At 44.1% G+C, this 17,500-nt stretch overlaps 1 protein-coding gene across 1 annotated transcript in view; it reads left to right on the top strand.

Moving 5' to 3' along the window:
- The window catches only part of LOC124043145 (gamma-aminobutyric acid type B receptor subunit 1-like), a 438,637-nt gene that overhangs the window by 262,657 nt on the left and 158,480 nt on the right, over positions 1–17,500 (top strand). Inside the window, exon 13 of the mRNA XM_046361378.1 lies at positions 11,006–11,251. Coding sequence (XP_046217334.1) covers positions 11,006–11,251 — 246 coding nt within the window. The remainder of the gene's footprint in view (positions 1–11,005; positions 11,252–17,500) is intronic.

Genomic DNA, 17,500 nt, shown 5'->3' with positions numbered 1-17,500 from the left:
TAACCAGGTAGGCTAGTTGAGAACACCTTTATTTAACCAGGTAGGCTAGTTGAGAACAAGTTCTCATTTGCAACTGCTACCTGGCCAAGATAAAGCATAGCAGTGTGAACAGACAACACAGAGTTACACATGGAGTAAACAATTAACAAGTCAATAACACAATAGTAAGAAAAAAAAGGGGAGTCTATATACATTGTGTGCAAAAGGCATGAGGAGGTAGGCGAATAATTACAATTTAGCAGATTAACACTGGAGTGATAAATGATCAGATGGTCATGTACAGGTAGAGATATTGTTGTGCAAAAGAGCAGAAAAGTAAATAAATAAAAACAGGTTGGGGATGAGGTAGGTAAAAATGAGTGGGCTATTTGCCGGTAGACTATGTGCAGCTGCAGCGATCGGTTTGCTGCTCAGATAGCAGATGTTTGAAGTTGGTGAGGGAGATAAAAGTCTCCAACTTCAGCGATATTTGCAATTAGTTTCAGTCACAGGCAGCAGAGAACTGGAACGAAAGGCGGCCAAATGAGGTGTTGGCTTTAGGGATGATCAGTGAGATACACCTGCTGGAGCGCGTGCTACGGATGGGTGTTGCCGTCTTGACTGTCAGGACCCGGTTACGAACCCGGGTCTCTGGAGTGAGAAACAGTCACTTAACCAACTGAGCCACGAATAGTTGGCAGAACCCAGAAGATGAGGCAGACACAGCAGTACTTGAGACGGTGTATTTAATGAAGTAAAAAGTGAAGTTCTTCAGGAAAACATGTAACTCCACAACCTCAAAAGGAATTCCACAAGAACAAAGGTAATCCTCCAAGACAAAAAGGTAAATCCACAAGGTGGAAGGTAGAGCACGAAAAGCCTCAAAAAATACTCAAAAACAAACAAACAAGAACAAAAAACAGAATTCCACAAGAGAGTCCACAGGGATCAACAAGAGTTCACAGAGTACTAGGGCTGGGTGCTAACATACAAACACAGAGCAAAGGACTGAGGAAAACAAAGGGTTTAAATACAATCAGGGGAAACGAGGCACAGGTGCAAATAATAATGGGGATCAAGGGAAAACAAAAGGTCAAAAGGCACAATGGGGGCATCTAGTGACCAAAAACCAGAACAACCCTGGCCAAATCCTGACAGTGACCAGTGAACTGAGACAAGGTGGAGCTTTACCTAGCATGGACTTGTAGATGACCTGGAGCCAGTGGGTCTGGAGACGAATATGTAGCGAGGGCCAGCCGACTAGAGCATACAAGTCGCAGTGGTGGGTGGTATAAGGTGCTTTAGTGACAAAACGGATGGCACTGTGATAAACTGCATCCAGTTTGCTGAGTAGAGTGTTGGAAGCAATTTTGTAGATGACATCGCAGAAGTCGAGGATCGGTAGGATAGTCAGTTTTACTAGGGTAAGTTTGGCGGCGTGAGTGAAGGAGGCTTTGTTGCGGAATAGAAAGCCGACTCTTGATTTGATTTTCGATTGGAGATGTTTGATATGAGTCTGGAAGGAGAGTTTGCAGTCTAGCCAGACACCTAGGTACTTATAGATGTCCACATATTCAAGGTTGGAACCATCCAGGGTGGTGATGCTGGTCAGGCGTGCGGGTGCCGGCAGCGAACGGTTGAAAAGCATGCATTTGGTTTTACTAGCGTTTAAGAGCAGTTGGAGGCCACGGAAGGAGTGTTGTATTGCATTGAAGCTCGTTTGGAGGTTAGATAGCACAGTGTCCAAGGACGGGCCGGAAGTATATAGAATGGTGTCGTCTGCGTAGAGGTGGATCAGGGAATCGCCCGCAGCAAGAGCAACATCATTGATATATACAGAAAAAAAGAGTCGGCCCGAGGATTGAACCCTGTGGCACCCCCATAGAGACTTCCAGAGGACCGGACAGCATGCCCTCCGATTTGGCACACTGAACTCTGTCTGCAAAGTGTCTTGGAAATAAAATTACATTGTTAATTAAAGTAGGCAAAGAATTAGTGGGGAAAACAAACTTTGTCATCGTTGTGATGTCATCAGATTTACTTTAGACAGATGGCAACGTTGCCGTTAGCAACAATGCTAGCAACGCTAACATTAGCTAGCTAAAATCTGGTGCTCTCCCCCTCACAACGTTAGCTACTCTAAAGTCCATTTGAAGACATCACAATGATGACAAAAGGTTTTCCTACTACTATAAAATGTAATTGTGTTTCCAAGCCACTGAAATGTACTCTAGAGTAGAAAGTTCAGTCAGACCTCATAGAACTTACAGCAATGTATTGACGTGAAATCCATGCAAAGTAAGGGCTCTGGTCAAAAGTAACGCACTAGGTAGGGATTAAGGGTGCCATTTTGGGACATATACTTTAACGTTGTCCCAGTCCTTCCCCAGTGTAATGACCCTCTTTAGTTTGTGTTGCCGTGACTGGAGAGAGGAGCAGAGCTTCAGGATGCTATTCACAGTTACCTGCATTATTACCCATCCACTTTGAAGTGTTACCCCGTAGAAGAAAAGCTTTGTGCTCGAGAGGAGCGTTCGAGTGCTGCAAACCGTTTCTCTCTCTTGAAGTCTCGGCTCTGAATTATCACCATTGCCCTGTAGAGTAGCTGGTAGAAAATATAACTCTGAATAAATAAACACTTTTGTTCATGTTTTTTTTAATGAAACGATACACTGGGGCTGTGCTGTCTGGAAGTGCCTGAAGTGGCAGAGAGGGAGAGATACCAGAGGATGTGTCTCTTTACCTATGGGCCCTAGTCTAAAGCAGCCTAGAGAGGGAGAGATACCAGAGGATGTGTCTCTTTACCTATGGGCCCTAGTCTAAAGCAGCCTAGAGAGGGAGAGATACCAGAGGATGTGTCTCTTTACATATGGGCCCTAGTCTAAAGCAGCCTAGAGAGGGAGAGATACCAGAGGATGTGTCTCTTTACCTATGGGCCCTAGTCTAAAGCAGCCTAGAGAGGGAGAGATACCAGAAGATGTCTAATGGGCCCTAGCAGCCTAGTGTCTCTTTACCTATGGGCCCTAGTCAAAAGCAGCCTAGAGAGGGAGAGATACCAGAAGATGTGTCTCTTTACCTATGGGCCCTAGTCAAAAGCAGCCTAGAGAGGGAGAGATACCAGAAGATGTGTCTCTTTACCTATGGGCCCTAGTCAAAAGCAGCCTAGAGAGGGAGAGATACCAGAGGATGTGTCTCTTTACCTATGGGCCCTAGTCAAAAGCAGCCTAGAGAGGGAGAGATACCAGAAGATGTGTCTCTTTACCTATGGGCCCTAGTCTAAAGCAGCCTAGAGAGGGAGAGATACCAGAGGATGTGTCTGTTTACCTATGGGCCCTAGTCTAAAGCAGCCTAGAGAGGGAGAGATACCAGAGGATGTGTCTCTTTACCTATGGGCCCTCAACAAAAGCAGCCTAGAGAGGCTATAGAGTTGTCTCTTATGGATCAAAGCCCCATTTGGTGACGAGGCGACGAGAGGCTGACAGACCCAGCAGCTGGTTGCGGCCTGGTGCCGAGAGAGGGGAGGGAGTGGGTGTGCGTGATCTCAAAAACTCAAGTCGAAATTTGATGTTTGTTTAACATTGTGAGTAAGGCTGGTACGGTAACTGTATAACCGTGACGATGAAGAACGTAAATAAATAATCAATAAACATCATAACTTCTGTAATGGGGCGGCAGGGTAGCCTAGTGGTTAGAGTGTAGGGGCGGCAGGGTAGCCTAGTGGTTAGAGTGTAGGGGCGGCAGGGTAGCCTAGTGGTTAGAGTGTAGGGGCGGCAGGGTAGCCTAGTGGTTAGAGTGTAGGGGCGGCAGGGTAGCCTAATGGTTAGAGTGTAGGGGCGGCAGGGTAGCCTAGTGGTTAGAGTGTAGGGACTGCAGGTAGCCTAGTGGTTAGAGTGTTGGACTAGTAACCGAAAGGTTGCAAGTTCAAATCCCCGAGCTGACAAGGTACAAATCTGTCGTTCTGCCCCTGAACAGTATAGTATCTATAGTATAGTATCTATAGTATAGTATCTATAGTATAGTATCTATAGTATAGTATCTATAGTATAGTATCTATAGTATAGTATCTATAGTATAGTATCTATAGTATAGTATCTATAGTATCTATATTATAGTGATCTATAGGATAGTATCTATAGTATAGGACCTATAGTATAGTATCTATAGTACAGTGTAGGATCTATAGTATAGTATAGTAGCTAAAGTATAGTATAGTATAGTATCTATAGTATAGTATAGTGTATATAGTATAGTATAGTGTCTATAGTATAGTATCTATAGTATAGTATAGTATAGTATCTATAGTATAGTATAGTATCTATAGTATAGTATCTATAGTATAGTATAGTAGCTAAAGTATAGTATAGTGTCTATAGTATAGTATAGTGTCTATAGTATAGTATAGTATCTATAGTATAGTATAGTATCTATAGTATAGTATAGTATCTATAGTATAGTATAGTATCTATAGTATAGTATAGTATAGTATCTATAGTATAGTATAGTAGCTAAAGTATAGTATAGTGTCTATAGTATAGTATAGTGTCTATAGTATAGTATAGTATCTATAGTATAGTATAGTATCTATAGTATAGTATAGTATCTATAGTATAGTATAGTATCTATAGTATAGTATAGTAGCTAAAGTATAGTATAGTGTCTATAGTATAGTATAGTGTCTATAGTATAGTATAGTGTCTATAGTATAGTATAGTATCTATAGTATAGTATAGTATCTATAGTATAGTATAGTATCTATAGTATAGTATAGTAGCTAAAGTATAGTATAGTGTCTATAGTATAGTATAGTGTCTATAGTATAGTATAGTGTCTATAGTATAGTATAGTATCTATAGTATAGTATCTATAGTATAGTATAGTATCTATAGTATAGTATAGTATCTATAGTATAGTATAGTAGCTATAGTATAGTATAGTGTCTATAGTATAGTATAGTGTCTATAGTATAGTATAGTGTCTATAGTATAGTATAGTATCTATAGTATAGTATAGTATCTATAGTATAGTATAGTAGCTAAAGTATAGTATAGTGTCTATAGTATAGTATAGTGTCTATAGTATAGTATAGTGTCTATAGTATAGTATAGTGTCTATAGTATAGTATAGTATCTATAGTATAGTATCTATAGTATAGTATAGTATCTATAGTATAGTATAGTATCTATAGTATAGTATAGTAGCTATAGTATAGTATAGTGTCTATAGTATAGTATAGTGTCTATAGTATAGTATAGTGTCTATAGTATAGTATAGTATCTATAGTATAGTATAGTATCTATAGTATAGTATAGTATCTATAGTATAGTATAGTATCTATAGTATAGTATAGTATCTATAGTATAGTATATTATCTATAGTATAGTATAGTATCTATAGTATAGTATAGTATCTATAGTATAGTATAGTATCTATAGTATAGTATAGTATCTATAGTATAGTATCTATAGTACGCAGGGCAGGCTACAGTGGCTTGATTAAGTATTCACCCCCCTTGGCATTTTTCCTATTTTGTTGCCTTACAACCTGGAATTAAAACTGATTTTTTGGGGGGTTGTATCATTTGATTTACACAACATGCCTACTACTTTGAAGATGCAAAATATTTTTCATTGTGAAACAAACAAGATGTTTGTGATGAGAGGCGTTGGGTTTGTGCCACAGACATAGCGCTTTCCTTGTTGGCCAAAAAAGCTACATTTTAATCTCATCTGACCAGAGTACCTTCTTCCATATGTTTGGGGACTCTCCCACAACACCAAACGTGTTTGCTTAGTTTGTTCTTTAAGCAATGGCTTTTTTCTGGCCACCCTTCCGTAAAGCCCAGCTCCGTGGAGTGTACGGCTTAAAGTGGTCCTATGGACAGATACTCCAATCTCCACTGTGGAGCTTTGCAGCTCCTTCAAGATTATCTTTGGTATCTTTGTTGACTCTAATGCCCTCCTTGCCTGGTCCGTGAGTTTTGGTGGGCGGCCCTCTCTTGGCATGTTTGTTGCCTCTCTGATTAATGCCCTCCTTGCCTGGTCCGTGAGTTTTGTTGGGCGGCCCTCTCTTGGCATGTTTGTTGTGGGGCCATATTCTTTAAAATGTTTTAATAATAATAATTATTGGTAAGTGTGGACATTTCTAAGTGACTGTGAATCTGAGAGAAGTTGAAATCCATGCTAGGCTAGCAAATGTCGTAATATACAGTTTATTAGGTACACCCATCTAGTACCAGGTCAGAATCCCCCCCCCCCCCCGCTTTGCCTTCGGAATATCCTGAATTCTTCATGGATTCTATAAGGTGTCGTAAACATTCATTGCTCAATTGGTATCAAAGGACCTAATGTGTGCCAGGAAAACATTACCCACACCAGTACTCCACCGCCACTAGCCTGTACCAGGCAGGATCTGTCCATGGATTGATGCTGCCTACGCCAAATCCTGACTCTGCTATCAGCATGACGCAACAGGAACTGGGATTTGGCGAAGCAGGCAATGTTTTTCCACTCCTCAATTGTCCAGTGTTGGTGATCACTTGCCCACTGGAGCCACTTCTTGTTGTTTTTAGCTGAAAAGAGTGGAACCCGGTGTGGTCGTCTGCTGAAAATCGCCCATCCACATCGCCCATCCACATCGCCCATCTACATCGCCCATCCACATCGCCCATCCACATCGCCCATCCACATCGCCCATCCACATCGCCCATCCACATCGCCCATCCACATCGCCCATCCACATCGAACCCGGTGTGGTCGTCTGCTGCAAATCACCCATCCACATCGCCCATCCACATCGCCCATCCACATCGAACCCGGTGTGGTCGTCTGCTGCAAATCGCCCATCCAAATAGCCCATCCACATCGCCCATCCAAATCGCCCATCCACATCGCCCATCCACATCGCCCATCCACATCGCCCATCCACATCGAACCCGGTGTGGTCGTCTGCTGCAAATCACCCATCCACATCGCCCATCCACATCGCCCATCCACATCGCCCATCCACATCGAACCCGGTGTGGTCGTCTGCTGCAAATCACCCATCCACATCGCCCATCCACATCGCCCATCCACATCGCCCATCCACATCGAACCCGGTGTGGTCGTCTGCTGCAAATCACCCATCCACATCGCCCATCCAAATCACCCATCCACATTGCCCATCCACATCGCCCATCCACATCGCCCATCCTCATCGCCCATCCACATCGCCCATCCACATCGCCCATCCACATCGCCCATCCACATCGCCCATCCAAATCGCCCATCCAAATCACCCATCCACATCGCCCATCCAAATCGCCCATCCACATCGCCCATCCACATTGCCCATCCACATCGCCCATCCATGACAAGGATCAACGAGGTGTGCGTTCCAAGATGCCTCTCTACCCACCACTGTTGTACTGTGCCGTTATTATGTCTGGTTGTGACCCACCTGTTAGCTTGTGCGATTCTTGCCATTCTCCTTCGACCTCTCTCAGCCGTGAGCTGTTTCCCACCACAGGACTGGAGGGCAGACATTTCTGAGATACTGGATCTGGCACTCCTGGCACTGACGATCATACCACCCTCAAAGTCGGTTAGGTCAATCATTTGGTCTATCTAACGTTCAATGGAACAGTAACTTAATGCCTCGATGCCTGTCTGCCTGCTTTACATAGCAAGCCAAGGCCACCTAATAAACTGTATGTGTGCAACAGCTACAGCAGCATGACCTCTGCACGATAGACTTGTTTACCGCGGTTGCTAAGCAACGGAAAACATTGTGCTACTGCTGCTGGAAGCAGCGCTACAGACAGAGAGTACAAAATAGAGTACCTTTTGGCTATTTGAATAGTTCTAACGGTGACTGTGGATGTTTGCTTGACAATTTACCTGCTTCTAGGTCTGTCTCCCAAATGGCAACCTATTTTATTTCCTATTATGGGCCCTGCTTGAAAGTAGTGCACGATATAGGGCAATAGAGGGCCATTTGGAACTCTGCCTATTACAGATCTGTTATGTCTCTCCTTAGCTCGTCACAGAGATCAGGTAGAGAGAGAGCCTCCTCTCCTTCCTTCCTCCATATTCCCTCGCTGTCAAGCCTTCTGCCAGAACCCTTCCTGTTGAGCCCTCTTCAGCACCCTTCCTGTCAAGCCCTGTTCAGCACCCTTCCTGTCAAGCCCTGTTCAGCACACTTCCTGTCAAGCCCTGTTCAGCACACTTCCTGTTGAGCCCTGTTCAGCACCCTTCCTGTTGAGCCCTGTTCAGCACCCTTCCTGTTGAGCCCTGTTCAGCACCCTTCCTGTCAAGCCCTGTTCAGCACCCTTCCTGTTGAGCCCTGTTCAGCACCCTTCCTATTGAGCCCTGTTCAGCACCCTTCCTGTCAAGCCCTGTTCAGCACCCTTCCTATTGAGCCCTGTTCAGCACCCTTCCTGTTGAGCCCTGTTCAGCACCCTTCCTGTCAAGCCCTGTTCAGCACCCTTCCTGTCAAGCCCTGTTCAGCACCCTTCCTGTCAAGCCCTGTTCAGCACCCTTCCTATTGAGCCCTGTTCAGCACCCTTCCTATTAAGCCCTGTTCAGCACCCTTCCTGTCAAGCCCTGTTCCAGCACTAAAGTGATGCCAATTAATAATTCCCTTTCTAGACTCAGCATGAAAACATCCTCTCTCTCTCTCTCTCTCTCTCTCTCTCTCTCTCTCTCTCTCTCTCTCTCTCTCTCTCTCTCTCTCTCTCTCTCTCTCTCTCTCTCTCCCTTCAGGATGAGCTAGAAAAACACAACACACAGACCCCATCTCTCATATTGTATTACAATGGAAAACTGATTTCCTCCATTTCATCAGGCACTCGGGTGTGTGTTTGTGTCTGATACTGGCTAATGATACGACGCTCAACCATCGTTGTGATTGAATACTTTCACCACGGCACCATAGAGCGGGTGAATGTATGCATTGCCCGGGACTGTGTCTCAAAACCTAATGTCTTTGGCTCGAGGATTGGACATGTTTTTGACAGAGTTGTTTATCTGTCCCAAAATACAAATTGGCCCTTACCGCTGTTCTGTAGAGAACGTTCTCTTGGAGCGTTGTCTCTCGTCGCATGGCAGATAAACAAACTATTGTCAAAAACCTGTCCAATCCTTTAAAAAAAACTCCACATCAAGCTAAATGGGAGAGAAAATGATTTGTGTTATTGAACCAATTTACGAGGGTGGAGGGATTCTATCACAAAGTGGACCTGTCCAATGTGACATTTTTGTTGTTGTCAAAGGGTAGAAACTGGTAGATGTCTGGAACTCAGTCCAGGATCCTGGGCCAACAGAATGAGGGTAGATGTCTGGAACTCAGTCCATATATAGCAGGATCCTGGGCCAACAGAATGGGGGTAGATGTCTGGAACTCAGTCCATATATAGAAGGATCCTGGGCCAACAGAATGGGGGTAGATGTCTGGAACTCAGTCCATATATAGCAGGATCCTGGGCCAACAGAATGGGGGTGGATCCTGGGCCAACAGAATGGGGGTAGATGTCTGGAACTCAGTCCATATATAGCAGGATCCTGGGCCAACAGAATGGGGGTGGATCCTGGGCCAACAGAATGGGGGTGGATGTCTGGAACTCAGCCCATATATCATATATAGCAGGATCCTGGGCCAACAGAATGGGGGTGGATCCTGGGCTAACAGAATGGGGGTAGATATCTGGAACTCAGTCCATATATAGCAGGATCCTGGGCCAACAGAATGGGGGTGGATCCTGGGCTAACAGAATGGGGGTAGATGTCTGGAACTCAGTCCATATATAGCAGGATCCTGGGCCAACAGAATGGGGGTGGATCCTGGGCTAACAGAATGGGGGTAGATATCTGGAACTCAGTCCATATATAGCAGGATCCTGGGCCAACAGAATGGGGGTGGATCCTGGGCTAACAGAATGGGGGTAGATGTCTGGAACTCAGTCCATATATAGCAGGATCCTGGGCCAACAGAATGGGTGTGGATGTCTGGAACTCAGTCCATATATAGCAGGATCCTGGGCTAACAGAATGGGGGTAGATGTCTGGAACTCAGTCCATATATAGCAGGATCCTGGGCCAACAGAATGGAGGTGGATCCTGGGCTAACAGAATGGGGGTAGATGTCTGGAACTCAGTCCATATATAGCAGGATCCTGGGCCAACAGAATGGGGGTAGATGTCTGGAACTCAGTCCATATATAGCAGGATCCTGGGCCAACAGAATGGGGGTAGATGTCTGGAACTCAGTCCATATATAGCAGGATCCTGGGCCAACATAATGGGGGTGGATGGATACAGGAGGGTTGCATTGCAGTTTGTTTGTTTGTTTGTTTGTTTGTTTGTTTGTTTGTTTGTTTGGCTGGTTGGTGTGTGTTTGTTTGGCTGGTTGGTGTGTGTTTGTTTGGCTGGTTGGTTGGTGTGTGTTTGTTTGGCTGGCTGGTTGGTGTGTGTTTGTTTGGCTGGCTGGTTGGTGTGTGTTTGTTTGGCTGGCTGGTTGGTGTGTGTTTGTTTGGCTGGCTGGTTGGTGTGTGTTTGGGCACCTGTGTGAGTGTGAGTGTGACTGTTTGTACCATGGTGACTTCTTAGCGAGAGGAGAGGAACATCTGACCTGTACCCAGATAGACCCCGCCCACTGGGAGACAGGACGTCTCAACCTGGTGTTCCCAGCTGTGTACACCAACCCTTCTTCACCCACCCATTATTGTTTTCTTTCTATTGTGTTATTGACTGAATGCTTGTTTATTCCATGTGTAACTCTGTGTTGTTGTTTTGTGTTACACTGCTTCGCTTTATCTTGGCCAGGTCGGTTGTAAATGAGAACTTGTTCTGAACTAGCCTACCTCGTTAAATAAAGGTGTTCTCAACTAGCCTACCTCGTTAAATAAAGGTGTTCTCAACTAGCCTACCTCGTTAAATAAAGGTGTTCTCAACTAGCCTACCTCGTTAAATAAAGGTGTTCTCAACTAGCCTACCTCGTTAAATAAAGGTGAAAAAAACTGTTCTAAGCCCTCCTCCTCTCTCTTCTTCAGACGTCTCAGGAGTTTCTGAACCAGCTGATGTCTAAGTTGGGGGGTAAGAACCCAGAGGAGACGGGGGGGTTCCAGGAGGCCCCTCTGGCCTACGATGCAGTGTGGGCCCTGGCTCTGGCCCTCAACAAGACCGTGGGGCCCCTGAAGGCCAAGGGCCGCAGACTAGAAGACTTCAACTACAACAACCGAGATATCACCGCTGAGATCTATCGTGCTCTCAACACCAGCTCATTCGAAGGAGTGTCGGTGAGTATCTTATATGTCACCACAGAGAGAGGATGGAAATTGAAGAGAAAGAGGAGAAGTTTGTGGTTGTACTGGGAGAGATATGAGAGAGAGAGAGAGAGAGAGAGAGAGAGAGAGAGAGAGTCGCGGAGAGACGCAGAGAGACCTAGAGAGACGCAGAGACAGAAATAGAGACAGACAGACAGAGAGACAGAGAGACAGAGAGACAGAGAGACAGAGAGACAGAGAGACAGACAGACAGACAGACAGACAGACAGACTGACTGACTCTACTCTGGACTTGAGAAGTCTTTAGGACTCGTGCCACCTCTACAAGGAAGCACTTTCCACCTTTTCCAGGACCCTGAAGGACATCCCCCTCAAACACAGCCCCAGCACCTCCCACAGGAGCAACAGAGCAACGGACACCCCGCCTGACCAGCGAGACACCCTCCCGAAGGCCCCCAAGGAGGCCACTGTATTCCCACTGGTCAATCCATAATGGGAATAACAGGGAGTGAGGGGAGAGAGTGAGTGTGTGAGAGAGAGGAAATGAAAGAGAGAAAAACAGAAAGAGAGTTGTATCCTCCAGACAGAGCTATACCTTATCCCCTGTCACCATGAGGTAGACACACGAGGGAGGGAGGGAGGGAGGGAGGGGGAGGGAGGGAGGGAGGGAGGGAGGAGGGAGGGAGAGAGAGAGATTTTTAGGGAGGGAGGGAGGGGAGGGAGATTTTTGAGTTTTTGAGTTTTTATAAAACCTTTATTTTTTACTCAAGTGTTAACATAAATAATGACACACTGCCTTTTCAGAAATGAAACAACAAATGTAATTCCTAAACAAAAATAAATACATTACATATACATTCAACTTATTTCATCAGCAATAAATAATTTCCCCTCCTCTACAAAATAAAGTGCTCCTTCGTAGGCCCACTTCTCCTCAAATAATAGGAGATCAGCTGAAAAGAACTCAAAATCTACTTTTATTCTTGCTTTCACTAATCCTTTAAAAACACATCTTACATCCTGCCCATATCCCGTTTCTATCAAAAATTGACATCTTAGCTTGTCCCAAAATAAAATGTAACATTTGACATTTTCTTTTTAGTTGTTTACTATATTGAAACACCAAAATAAAAATAGTGTTATTGAAAAACTCCCCTACAGCTTTAAACAAAGATTCCAGCATTTCCAATAGAGGTTTTATCCTCTCACACTCCATAAAACAGTGAAAAATGGTTTCTCTTATATTACAAAAAGGACATCCATCTCTAACATCTGAGTTAATAACAGATACAAAAGCATTAACTGCAATGATGCCATGTAAAACCCTCCATTGCATATCACCAGTACCCTTTTGTAATGGTGGCTTGTACACTCCCTCCATGGAGTGTCTTTTCTATTTTTCAATTTATCTTTATTCAACACCTTGACACACCCCCTATACAAGTCCTTCCCATTCACCTCATCCAAACCCACCTCCTCCAACCCTCACAAATCCAGCAATAACGCCTTTCTTTCTGACTCTGGGATATTTGGTGTAATCCCTAGTCTTGGAAATGAGACGACTTCATCTTGTACCTTCTTCTTGTGTCTACTAATCATACCCCATTCTTCTGCTGACAGAGCCTTCCTACAGCTCCCCAGCATTTCTCCGACAATCCTTTCCGACCTCATCCCCAAATGTTCTGCCACCCGTCTTCCATCCATTAAGGCGGGCCCAGCCATGGCCATTAACTGTTTTAAGGTGATCATTTTCCGCATTCACCAGAATCTTGGAGAAATGTGGAACAGCTGCAGTTGTACAATCCAGTCCCGCCCCATACACCAGAGGTTCCTCCAACAGCCAATGCACTGACTCCGCTGAAGTTCGTCTGGACACCTTCATTATGCTCCACACTCTGAGAAGGCCTCTGTAAAACGGAGGTACTCCCTCCCTAGAAATCTGGCTACTATCAACCAGAAATAAAGCCTTCTTTAAACCTAATCCACCAACCCGCTGTAATATAAGACCTGCCACCCCTCTCCACACCACATTTTCCGGTCCATAAAGCAACCTTTGAATAAACTGAAACCGGAAAGCAGCAGCCCTACTAGCAAGATATACAAGACCTTGTCCCCCCTCCTCTTTTGACAAATACAAAACACTTTGTGGAACCCAGTGATATTTATCCCAAAAGAAATCCACAATAATTGATTGTATCTTAGCCAGAAGGCCAGATGGTGGTTCTAAAACTGACAACCGATGCCACAGTGCAGAGGCAATCACATTGTTAACTATAATAGTGTGCCCCCTATATGACATACAAGATAGTAACCAACGCCATCTCCTCATCCTCCCTTCCACCATTTCAACCACCCCACTCCAATTTTTTTCCATAGTCCCCTCATCTCCTAGGTACACTCCAAGATACTTAAAACCTCCCTTACACCATTCTAGCCCCCCTGGCAAAGCCATGATCCCTCCAGACCATTCTCCAATCTGTAAAGCACAACTCTTTTCACAATTTACCTTTGCAGAGGATATTCCCCTAAAACGATCAACCATTAGACTCAAGCCATCCACCTCCGCTTGATTTTTCACTAACACAACTACATCATCAGCATAGGCTGAGAGACGAATAGGAGGAATATCCTCTGAAAAGTACACCCCTGCAATGCGACTTCTAATGCTATTTAGTAGTGGCTCTATAGCAATGGCATATACCATTCCTGACAAAGAACATCCCTGCCTAATACCTCTACACACTTTAAAAGGAGCACTCAAACCACCGTTAACTTTCAATACACTTTCAATGTCACCATATATCACCTTTATCATGGCAATAAAACCAGAGCTGAACCCAAACGCCTCAAACGTGTGCCATAAATATTGATGTTCAACTCGGTCTAATGCCTTTTCCTGATCAATTGAAATTAGACCAGCATCCAACCCAATAGCCTTGAGACGTCCAAAAAATCACGAATCAGAGAAATGTTATCCCCTATCTGCCTGCCAGGAACACAGTAGGACTGATCCGTATGTATGATTTGCCCCATCACCTCCCTCAGCCTGTTGGACAAAGCCTTTGACAATATCTTATAATCAGTGCACAATAAAGCCACCGGCCTCCAGTTCTTCACCTCCCTCGGGTCACCCTTTTTGGGCAGTAGGGTGAGGACAGCCCTTCTGCAGCTTATTGGTAGTAACCCTCCGGTTAAACTATCATTAACTACTTCTAACCAATCCTCTCCCAAAATAGCCCAAAAAGACTTTAAAAAGTCAACGGGAAGCCCATCAATGCCTGGCGCCCTTCCATTTTCCATGCCTTTTAATGCAGTGTATAAATCCTGCAAAGACAATGGTTGCTCAAGCTCAACCTGAGCTTCTGTAGCCACCTTTGGGAGCCCATCAAAGAACTGCTGTGTCACTGTTTTATCCTCTTTGTACTCACACTTGTAGAGCTCAGCATAGAACTCTACTGCCCTCTTTCTAATGTCACTAGGGCTAGTGAGCTCTTGTCCAACAGCTGATTTGAGACAATGAATACTTTTTCTTTGTCCGTTCTTTTTCTCTAAACCAAAGAAAAATTTGGATGAGGCATCCATTTCAGATATTCCCTGAAACTTACTCCTCACCAGTGCCCCCTGTGCTCTGATACCCAGCAGGTCTGCCAATGCAGCTTTTCTCCTCTTGAGGGCCTGAGTATGGCCTCGATCTCCTGTGGTCTCAACCAACGTCACGAGTTCCACTATTTCTATCTCTAGGGCTTTCATTGATCTGGTGATATCCTTGGTGACATTCCTCGTGCATTGATTACAAAATTGTTGAATCTGGATTTTCCCTATATCCCACCACTGTTGAAGGGATACAAAACTGGCCTTTTGAGACCTCCACCTCTCCCAGAAAAAACTGAAACAGTTCCTGAAGTGAGCATCACTCAATAAAGTTATATTAAAATGCCAGTATGCGCTTTTGGGTATTACATCGTTAGTGAACACCACCTCTGTTATTAAACAATGATCAGAAAATCCCACTGGGGTTATCACACTTGATTTACAGACCTGAGATTGATGCTCAAAAACATAAAACCTATCTAACCTGGCCATAGAGATAATGTTCTCTCTCACATGCGCCCAGGTGTACTGCCTTGTTCCTCCATGTTGACTCCGCCAAATATCACACAGTTCATGTGTTACAATGAGGCGTTATAAAAAAAGTCCTTGAGGCTATATGAGGTTCTTGGTGATTTCTATCTAAATCGCTAACTGTGCAGTTAAAATTCCCAGCAATAAATAAATAATCTTCTTTGTTACATTTCTCAATGGTATTTGATAATGTCTCTAAAAAACATACCCTCTCAACTGTCATCACTGGGGCATATACATTTATCAGACACATAGTGATGTTTTCATACCTTGCTCTAACTTTTAATAACCTCCCCTCAACTACCTCTTCAACCTCATATGACAAAGGCAAAAACCCTTTTGAGAACAAGATAACCACACCTCCACTTTTTGAGTTTTTATGACTACACACCACTGTCCCCCCCACTCCTGTTGCCACATAACTTCATTTTCCAAATTACTATGCGTTTCTTGTAGAAAATGTATGTCACTTCCCTTTCCCCGAATTAACTCATACACCATAAAAATAGCTTTTTTAACATCTCTTGCCCCATTTACGTTTAAAGAAGAAATCTTAAACCTGCTCATGGATGAAAATAATATACAGAGGAAGATACAGCCACCACATCTCTTTACAGAGTTAAAACTGCAACTGAACTCTTTCATTTTCTTTAGAATTTACATCACTTATCACTCTCATGACCACTTTCTTGAGTCTAGCAATTTCAGGGCTTTTCAAACTTCCCCCTGTAATTTTTGACATCAGAAACTTTGCTGATTCAATAAACAATTCACGTTCAGGGACAAAATCAGTTACATTGTAATCCTGCATATATTCCTTCCCTTTTGTCAACTTCAGAAATTGACGTATCTTCTCGATCCCATACCTCCCTTCCACCCCATTTATCTTACTATATTGTTGTGACGCGTCAGATGACTCACTCTCGCTATCCTCCCCAGAAGAAAACCACCATCTCTACAACTTGTTCATCTTCAACTGATTTATCAATCTCTACCTTTCTCTTAGAATAAGACCCTTCACCACCCATTAAATTCTTCCTTTTACTCCTCGGTATTTTGAAAACATCCGCTTCCTTTTCCGTTATTTCAATCTCCTCTTGACCTCCAATTTCATTTTCCAGCACCACCTCAGCGACGGCAGTCGCAATCTCACCTACTGTTTCCCCTCCCTCTTTGTTCTGATCTACCACAATTGCCCCCGTATCCACAATGCCTTCCTCTCCTACTTTTCCAACCACATCTGCCCACCTTCCCTCTTCCCCTGCACCCTTAGCATGTTCATCCCTTTGCGGTGGTGCATTAGTTGCACCAGCACTAGAGCTACTACTAGGCTCAGCGCGCTCATTCTCGGGACAACTACGCACCAAATGCCCATCTTTTCCACAGCCAAAGCATTTCATTGATTCAGTAGATGCATAGAATACATAATCAAATCCATCAATCTTAAAACTGAACGCTAAATTCAGTTCATCTCCTTCCTTTTTTAAAATCATATGCACTTGTCTCCTATGAGACACGACATGTTTCAACAACAGAGATTTGCATCCAAAAAGAACCTTCTTTATTGTAGATACGATTTGACCATGGCGAGGTAACTCTCGCTCCAACACTTCATCTCTAACAAATGGTGGCACGTTAGAAAGCATAACTTTCTTCGCCGGATTCATAAGCGGAAATACCGGCGTCTGTGTCTCCCGCAACACAACACCCCTCTCAACTATCTTATTAACCTTTTCAATTGAACCTAAGAATATCACTACAGCGCTATTCATCCTTGAGGCTGATTTGATGCTATCATACCCAATGATAGCACCCACAGCCAAGCTACATTCTTCCACTGAACACCCGGCCACAGCAGGAATCTTTACTCCATGCCTCCGACTAAGTTTTTCAAACTCTACACTTCCGCGAGTGGCCATTGCAACCAGCCCCACCCGGTTGTGCCCTCGCGAAAAACCAACCACAAAGATCCCACCACCCCTATACGTGCTTAGTGATAGTTAAACAAGATACCCTTAAAACAACTAAACTAATCAATATATATATATACATACCAAAACCCGATAGAGTGAAAAGAAATTCCATTCGCTCTCACAATCACTCCTGTTTGACGACACACTCCCAGCATGCACTCCGATGA

This window comes from Oncorhynchus gorbuscha, linkage group LG09 (assembly GCF_021184085.1).
Source record: "Oncorhynchus gorbuscha isolate QuinsamMale2020 ecotype Even-year linkage group LG09, OgorEven_v1.0, whole genome shotgun sequence".
In the NCBI taxonomy this organism is placed as follows: domain Eukaryota; kingdom Metazoa; phylum Chordata; class Actinopteri; order Salmoniformes; family Salmonidae; genus Oncorhynchus; species Oncorhynchus gorbuscha.
Note: the sequence above shows the minus strand (reverse complement) of the source record. Positions and strands in the feature narration are given on the sequence as shown.